This window comes from Postia placenta, assembly GCF_002117355.1.
Source record: "Postia placenta MAD-698-R-SB12 unplaced genomic scaffold POSPLAscaffold_4, whole genome shotgun sequence".
In the NCBI taxonomy this organism is placed as follows: Eukaryota; Fungi; Basidiomycota; class Agaricomycetes; order Polyporales; family Adustoporiaceae; genus Rhodonia; species Rhodonia placenta.
The window spans coordinates 2309872-2318838 of NW_020169835.1; the positions used below are offsets into that span (position 1 = coordinate 2309872).

General features: G+C 56.8%; 2 protein-coding genes across 2 annotated transcripts; one reads left to right on the plus strand and one right to left on the minus strand.

Annotated features, from left to right (window-relative positions):
* Window positions 1-157: 157 nt before the first annotated feature.
* Window positions 158-2135, plus strand: POSPLADRAFT_1138437 (hypothetical protein; the record flags this gene model as incomplete). Its single annotated transcript, XM_024484909.1, has 6 exons — window positions 158-388; window positions 970-1125; window positions 1189-1407; window positions 1458-1547; window positions 1596-1767; window positions 1816-2135. 6 exons carry the CDS (start codon window positions 158-160, stop codon window positions 2133-2135), a joined length of 1188 nt encoding a protein of 395 aa, XP_024341318.1.
* Window positions 2136-6208: 4073 nt separating this feature from the next.
* On the minus strand, window positions 6209-8957 carry POSPLADRAFT_1137947 (hypothetical protein; the record flags this gene model as incomplete). The annotated part of the gene is made up of 2 exons (XM_024484851.1): window positions 6209-6266; window positions 6298-8957. Coding segments are annotated over 2 exons (2718 nt in total), but the record flags the coding sequence as incomplete, so codon positions are not given.
* Window positions 8958-8967: the final 10 nt, after the last annotated feature.

An 8967-nucleotide genomic window follows, 5' to 3' on the forward strand; every position in this document is an offset into this window, starting at 1 on the left:
GATCTTGTATTTTTAGAGAGAAGTACGACAGATTTTATACTACACAGGACGCTACGACTATTCGAGAGTGGCATACGAGTACAAGGGGCTTTGCATTGTTCCTCAAGAACCTGCCTCACCGAGAGGCACATACCAAGTCCATCGGTAGAGTGACGTCATGCCGAACGCGGAGATGAAGAGTAACATATGGCCACTTCGGACCGGTAGCCGTCGTGAAGGCATGCCGCGAGGTTCGATACCTAATCGGGAAAGACCGGCTACTTCGGTGTGGCTTGGAGCGAAGCGCGCGCTTGGCCGAGCGGCGTCGAGTGGCCCTATTGTTCGCCGAATGCGGAAGATGTTCCGAGATCTACGCACGAGGCCTTGGGAAGACCGTGCCGAGCTTCGAGTAAGCGTCGCGCACCGTCGAAGGTGTCGAAGAGCGTCGAAGGCGAAATCGACCTGTTGGGAGACTGGGTCGAAGTGCCGGGCGGGATGCGAGTGCCGAAAAGAGGTGTATCGGGGCCCAGCGGGGCTCGGCGCCTATCATCTCCTTCCTATTGAAATTTGGACCGCCCTCGGTCCTCCACGTGATGCGAGAAGCGCGATGGTCGTGAATGGATCGAAGCGGAGTGACAACCCGCTTCGGTTTCGAACGCCACGTGGCCGGCGCTAAACGCTGGTCGGAAAGGGGGTTATAAGCAGGGTAGACTTAGCCTCATTTTCCCCATCCCATCGTTCCTTCGTCGCTCTCTCGTCGCCCTCTCTCGCATACTCACTGCTTCCACGATGTCTGCTCGCTCCGCCACCCCTGCCTCTACGCCTTCGCTCGTCAACCGCCGCCTCGCTTCGCTGCTCATGGTCCTCGAAGCTCCGCCGACCGCCGACGCCACGCTCGATGTGGTCGAAGAGTGGGCTCAAGACTTGTCGCCTCTCGTCGTAAGTTGCTTGTAATCTGCATAACCCGACTAACCGTTTGTTTTCGAACAGCTCGCCTATCGCAAGGCCTTGGGCGCCATCCGTGACGAGGAGACGGAGCTGCGCGTCGCCGCCGCCGTCAAACAACTCGCCGAGCGGGCGCCAGAGTCGTGGGTCGAGTGGTCGCGCGGAGACTGGCCCGAGCTTGCGACCGCCATCGACGCCGAGGTCGAACGACGCCTCGAAGAACAGAAGCGCCTCGCCGAGGAGGAAGCACGACGCGTCGAAGAGGCCGCGAAGCGTGCGAAGGCCGCCGAGGAACGTCGCCTCGAAGATGAACGGCGTCGGAAGGACGAAGAGGAACGGCGCCTCGAAGATGAACGCCGTGCGCAAGAGGCCGCCGATGAGGAGTTGGCGCGGATCGCGGCCGCCGAAGGTCTTCTCGACAAGGGGAAAGGGCGCGCGATAGTCGACGAGGAGGTCGCCGAGTTGTCGGACGACCCTTCGATCGTAAGTGTTTTTCTTCTACCGTCCTTCGATTACTAATCTTTCTTTCGTAGAAGACTCCTCGGACCGTCGAACGCCCGTTCGCGATGACGGAGGTCGACATGGCCGCCGCGGCGATTGAGAAGCGGCAGGCCGGACAAAAGGTATGTTCGATGCTCCGTCAAGTCGGTTCGAAGCTAATTCTTTGATAGTGCGATCGTTGCGCCGGTTACCGCTCGGCCCCTGTGGAGTGCGTGTGGGCCGAGAACGCTACGACCTGCGAGAGGTGCGCGCAGTTCCAACAGGGCTGCTATTTCGACAAGGTGTCTGTCCTAGGCAAGACAAAGAAGACGCGCGGCGGGGGATCAACCACCAAAAAACGCAGTAAGTTGTTTCTTCTGGTTGTCCTGAACTTTGCTGACGACTTCGTAGTTCGGCCGGCCTCTCCTGGGCCTTCGGTCGCAGACGCGAGTGGTTCGAAGAAGCGCCGAGTCGACGAGCCTCCGCGACCCCTTCTACGACGGCCTCTCGATGGGGCCAGCCGCCTTGGGCTCGAGCAGGACGACCTCGATGCGCTTGACCTCGACGACGAATCTCGGGGGATTATCCGCGTCATCCGCGAGGAGCGCGCTCACATCGCGCGTCATCGAGCGCTCCTCCACGACATGGACCTCGACCTCCAGAAGATGGAGAAGGCCGTGCTTGCGAAGGGAGGGATCGGTTTCGTGCGCGGGGCTGTCGACGATGAGTAGGCGATGGTGCGGGTCGTTTTGTATCGTAGTTGTCCTTATGTTGTAGAGTATTGCGTAGATGGTCGAATCGAAAAGGTGGCCCTTGGCCTAGACAAAACCTAGCGGGAACTAAGAAAAGGAAATGAAAATAAGTGTGTTCGAAGCAAGTCGTAATATGATCGAAGGGCATAGAAGGAAAAATAGAAATGTTCGTAGCAAGGAAAATGGAGTTAATGAAAATATAGGCTCAGTTTGTCATCACAGCCTAGGAGGACTCGTCTAAGGTGAGCCTCCGCGCAACGGTCGAATCGAAGCGTTCGTAGAACGTCGAACGATGTCGCGGCTATCGAGTTGAATCGAAGGTATTTGTACAAAGGATGGTCTGGAACGTAGGAGAAAATCAAACATATCGCGTAACGTGAGAGCAGGAATGGAGAGACGAAAGTACGTATCGTGGTGTAAGAGTAACAAAAGGGAAGAACCTCTATTCGTCGCGTTCTTCGGCTTCTGCGACTTCATCATCGTCGTCGTCGCCTAGCGAATTTGATAGTTCGAGTTCTCGAAGACGCTCGGTCGAGACATCTTCGAGATCTTCGGGGATTGGAATGGATTTGCGCGCGAAATACGGAATGACGCGGAAGGCTGCGATGGGTCGGTCGAGGACTGTACCGTCGAGTTCGCATACGATGTACGCGCCGCCCTTGTTGCGCGAGACAACGATGAGGGGGCCTAGGTATCGCGGGCGCATCTTGCGGTTGAGGGACTTCTCGATCTTCGTGTTGCGTATGAGTACGAGGGCTCCGCGCTTGAAGTCGAAATCCTGGATCGAGTGCTCGTGCTCTTTCTCGAAGCGAATTGCTGCAGTCCGACGTGCTTCGTAGACCTTCGAGTGGAGTTCGGTGACTTGCTCGACGCGTTTCTGGAGCGCAATGGCCCTACGGGCGATGAGATCGGTCGTCGAAAGGACCGAAGTCGGTGGTGGTTGCAGGTACGTAGCTTCGACGATGTCGAGAGGAATGAGCGGATGGGTGCCCGTGACAGCGAAGTAGGGTGAGCAGCCCATGCGTCGTCGAGTCGTGATGCGCTCGGACCAAAATACAAAATATGCAGCTTGGGACCACTTCTTCTCATCTCCGTCGGCTGTCTTAAACAAGGCTTGTCGCGTGCTGAAGTGCGGACGTTCGACGAGACCGTTCGCCCTCGAATTGTACCCACTGATTCGAATATGGTTGATGTGGTACTTCTTCGAAAGGTAATCGGCCGCCTTGATGAACGCCGTACCGTTGTCAGTGACGATCTCGCTGAGCGCGCCCCATCGACAGAGGATGTCTTCGAAGATCCAGTCGGCAAGGGCCTTTGCTGTCTCTTTTCGAAGCATTCGAAACTCGGGGTAAGTCGTGAGCGAGCATCTACCTTGGACCAAGTACTTGTATCCGCCCGAGGCCGGCATGTGCATTGTGTCGATGTGAATTTTCGCGAAGATGGGGGCTGGTACTGCGACGGTTGGAGGAATGAGGACTTGACGCACTTGTCGAGACTGGCAGATATGGCACGATCGAACGAACCAAGCAATGTCGGCGTAGTGGAACGGCCACCAGAATCGCTCATTGACGAAGGCTCGGGTTGCGTAGATTCCTCGATGCGCGGTGCGGTCGTGGCATTCTCGAAGTATTCGAAGGCGATCGCCGGGCTTGACGACTTGCTTGTGTGCTCCGTGACTGTCCTTGCGCCAGAGGGTGTCATTGTCGAGGAAGAATTGCATGCAGTACTTGATGAACCCTTCGTAAACGCTTTCGGAGATGCCGTCGGGCTTTGCTAACGTTCGATGAAATTCGAGCACGTCGTCGAGCTTTGCGTCTGCGAGTTGCGCTTGCTCCGATCGAGGCACTAGCTCGTAGCTATCCTCCTCCCTATTGAAATCTGATCCGTCCTCGGCTCTGCCATTGGTGAAGACGGCAAGCAAAGGGACCGGTGGGAGGGGCTGAATCTGGTGAACGAAAGAATGCATCTGGTCGATCCAATCGTCGAACTCTTCGTCGACCTCGTCTTCGATGACATCACCAGGCTGAGCTGTGCGTCGAGAGAGACCGTCGGGGCCGTGCATTGTACTGGGGACGTGGATGAGCGTGAAATGGAATGTGAGAATCGAGACGATCCACCGGTTGATACTCGTGCTTGGGGCTATGTCCGGATTCTTCAGCATACCCTTGATGTACCGAGCATCGACTTCGACGATGAGGTTACGGACGCCGATCAGGTAGAGTCGAAGGGATCGTAGTGCGCGAAACAGGCCGTAGATCTCGAGCTTTGGCTGCGAAAACCTTTGTTCGCGATCGTTGAGCGTAATCGAGCCGAACCTGCTGTAGTAACGGACTCGCGTATTGGCTTCGTCGCACTGGCAGAGGTGATATCCGACGGCGATGAACGACGTGTCGACTGTGAGAATGACGGGAGAGGGGGAATCATAATGGATGGCTCGGAGTGCGGGGGATGAGAGTAGCGCGTCCTTGAGGTCTTCCTGCGCTGTGATCTGCTCCGGACCGAACTCGAACTCGACGCCCTTCCTTGTGAGGTGTACGAGTGCGTCGGCGCGGTGAGCGAAATTACGGATGAAGATTCGAACGACGCTGATGGTTCCGAGAAACGCTCGAACATCGGATAGAGTAGCGCAGGGACCCCAGTTGCGTATTGCTGCGACGCGAGAGTCGTCGGGGAGGCGTCCTTGAGGAGTGCAGCGATGTCCTACCACCATGATTTCTCAAGCAATGAGGATACTTTTGACTCCAGAGAAGGTACCTCCGGCGTAGCGCATTCGAGTGACTATGCGATTCATGTTCTCGAAATGCCCCCATACGAAGCGTCGAATGCCGGGGTTCGAAGGGAGTCGCTCGTCGTCGTAGTCGGATTCGGGACCCTTGACGGGAACGTCATCGATGTAGGGTACCGTAACATGCGGAATCTCGGGCTGCAGGATGTAGGTGACGTCGTCGTGGAAGATCGGGACCAAGTTCGTCCAACCCATCGGGAGTGTGACCAGGCGCATGGCTCCGTAGGGTGTCTGGAACGTCGTTAGATCTCTCGAAGACTCGGCGATGAGTCGTTCGTCGTAGCCGACATAGAGGTCGAGCATGCCGCCGCATGGTCTTCCTCCGAATTGTTCTGCGAGATATTCAGGTGTCGGCGGTACACCGGAATGTTGGATCGTGACTGCATTGAGGGGTTCGAGGGAATGGACGAGTCGAAGAGATTTGCCGTCCTTCTTGACGACACAGAACCACCGCGATCGATACAATGAGTTTGATGGCTCGTAGACTCCGGCGGCGATCTTTCGCTTGATCACCGCACAGACCTCGTTGTAGATCCCGGGCGGGATGGGGATATTCTTCTGCACCCAGGGCGTGTGAGGAACGACGGGGAAGTCGATGGGGGGGAAGTACTCGGGCTTGAAGCATCCGCGCTCGTCGTCGGTCCAGGCGAAGGCTTCATTGTGCAGGCACATGAAGTGGTGTAGGACTCGACGTTCTTCGGGAAGTAGGAAGTCGCCGTCGTGAAGCTTTTCGGTCATTTCGAAGCGTTCGAGGGTGTACCGACCGGTAGGTTTGAACGGCGGGGGGTCGGTCGAAAGCTTGGGCATGATGGAGAGAGGGTCGCCCTTGATGTCTCGAAGTATACGAAATTGTTCGGGGACGGCACCAAGGACGGGTCGAGTTTTGAGAGCGACAGGCTTGTACTTTTTCTTCGTCGCGGCGAGGATCTTGTGCGTTGAGGGGGTAGAAGTCGATGTCGTCAAAGGAAAGGGAAGAATCGAGTTGGAAAGCTGCGAGATGGACTTCGTCGGAGGGGGAGCTGGGGGAGTCGAAGCAAACGGAGCTGAAAATAGAAGAGTCGAAGCCCACGTCGAAGCGTTCGACGGAGCGGCATTAGAAGCTGTACTGTCCGAAGTGTAAAGAGACTGCAAATATGAAGAAACGGAGGTGCATGCGGAGAGGTACAGTGACGAGACAGCGTTCGGAATCGAGGAATCAATAGGAGAGACGAAGGAAATACTCGGGTTTACCCCATCGTAGTCGATGACTAGCGCGGCTTCTCCTTGATCATGGGGAATCAATTCCTCGAAGCGAGAAAATGCGATTTGCGACACCCGAGAGGATGCTGCCGGCTTCGCAATCTTCCTCGCGCGTACGTCGGAATCGTGACGGTTTCGCCGGTGTTCGGACAGAGGATCGTAATGGTCTGGTTCTCGTCGGCAAAGTTCTTGACGACGCTCTGCGTGAGCACGTCGAAGGGTCGGCCGAGGAGAATGTCGTATGCTGCGTTTCGAATGACGTGAGCCTGGAGGTACAATACGATCTCACCGATGCGGAAGGGAACGTTTCGAATGAGTCCCAACGATCGGTCCACCTCGCCGTTCGCCGATTGCATGTTCAGCTGAATAGTAGGATCGAAGAGGAGGTTGAGGCCCAGACAGACCTCTTCCGACATGGCGACGATCTGCGAACCGGGATCGACGATGCATTCGATCTGTTCTTTGTTGTCGACCAACGCGATGATCGAACGAATCGCGTTCGAATCGCGGGCGACGGTGAATTCTGCGGGGTGCTCGCCGTGAGGGATGTGCTTCAGATAGGTTTCATATGGGTCGGGGACGATTGTAGCACCGGGTTCCAACATTGCACCTGAACACGAGAGCTGGTTGACGGCCGTGACCTCGTCGGCGCCGATTTCTACGATGTGGGCCGACGCGACGGGTTCCGTCAAGACTCGCTTAGGGGTGACGGCGTCGCGGTACTTGTTTCGAACGTCGGGCGCGATTGACAGCAACTCTTCTGGGGTCAGCGTGACAAACGGCGACTTCATCGAACGCTGGAAGATCTCCTCGGCGAGCTTCGGCTGGATAACAGGGACGATGGTCTTGTACGCTGGCTCCTTGCCCTTGTCGTTCGAGGGCTTCGGCGGGGTTGCGAAATTTCGAACGTTCGGTGGGGCGTATGTTGCGTCGCGAGCGTTTGCAAAGGGGTGTACTGGTGGTGCTGGGGGAGCGGACGTAGTAATAGGATGAGACGTGGATTGCGTAGGTGGGGAAGAAGACGACGCGGGTGCTGCTGCTGGTATCGTCGGAGGCGGGGCCGTGCTTGTCGAAGTGCTCGAGGGTGCCGCCACCCCTCTCGATGTACCAGATCCTGAGGCTTCCGCGCTCTTCGGGACGGCTGGCGTCGTAGGCTTCTTCTGCTGTAGAATCTCGACGCCGTCAAAGACCTCCCTGCGCTTCCGAAGCTGAAGGAGTTCTCGCTCGAGCGCCTCGATCCTGCTGCTGGTGTTGAGCGTGAAGGTCTGCATAGTCGAGCGATCGTCGATCTTGAAGAGCATCGTCGGAGCGGCTGGTGCTGCGGGATTTCTTCTATGCCACTCGTAAATTCGATCTCGTATCGTGAGACCAGGGATAGTGCGGGGGCAGAAGCTTCCGTTCGGAAGGACGATCTTGCCTTCGGTGTTACGCTTGCACTTGCCGTCCCGGATGTCGATCTCCGCGAACTCGCAGGTGCCTACCCTGCAGCCACGATTGCCACAGTAGTGGCACGTCTGTTCAACTCCGCTGTTCTCGTGGATGTGGACGGCAGCTTGTTGTCTCGGTGCGGGGGCATGGTTGTGCGTAGCGTGTGTCGTCGGCTGGATGAGTGTCGCGATCGTCCTCGACAGGCTTTCGATGATCATCGAGATGTCTTCGGTCTTGATCATCCCGGGGGGCACCGTTGTCGAAGTGTTCGACGTCGAAGCGGTAGCTTGGTTCGCCGCTGTCGTAGGTGTGCTCGATGTACCGTGTAAGATGAACGTAGCCGCCGCGTGAATCTCTGCCATGGTGTACGGGTCGTCGGCGTAGTGATCAGGATGCTTGAGATGCAGTCGGGTCTCGAGCCGTGTGAGCAACGCTGGCTGGAATCCTCGAAGAAATGCGCGACTTTGTTCGATAGTGGAGAGTCGGTTCTGTGCGATGAGATGTTTCGTAATGGCTATGAAGTCACGGTAATAGCAGCCTAGGTCTGCCGCGTTGTGAATCCCGATACGAGCGCGTTCTCCGATGAGCTGATCCATGTCTGCCAGCGACCACTTTCTTGTATCGTCGGCGCCAGGATAGAGTGCTCGTACGTCGGCTTTCCAGTCGTTGTAGCTCTTGGCTACGTCGATGAAGGACTCGATGGTTTCCCATAAGTCGGCGACGTCGATCGAAGGGTACCGAACGGCCCACTGTTTCTTGGCTGCTTCGTCGGTAATCTGACACCGGGTGAACAATGCCCCGAGGTCCTGGAAGTAACGCCGAAGCGAACGGACTTCCGACGGGTCGAAGGTTGGTGCCGTCGAATGACCGCGCGGGGGCATCAACGGTGCGGTCGTGTTCTGACTCATGTTTGTAGTGGTAGTAGGGGTTGGGCTTGAAGAGGACGTGGTAGTAGTCGAAGGAATCGCAGGAGCGGGCGGTGCGAGGTTGGAGTTCGAAGTAGCGTTCGAAGGTGCTAATGGTGGCGGAGGTGCCAGGTCGGATGTAGGTATGACTGAAAGTCGCGAAGCGGATGCGATGGGCGGCTGAGCGTGGACGCGAAAAGACGACGGAGTCGGAAGTACGAGATTTGAAGTAGATGGGATGGGATACTCGGGTTTGGGTGAAGAACTGGATCGTTCGAAAAGATCAGGAGTCGAAAAGTCGTAGTCGGAAGTAGTGAGGCCTAGAAGCTCTGGGGACGAAGTGCGTTCTTCGGCGGTCGAAGGGATCGGTTCTTCGTCGAAGTCGTCCTGGAGTTCTTGGTCTATCTCGTCTTCTTCGTCGCGGTCGAAGTCACCGGGGATTGTGAGAGGGAGT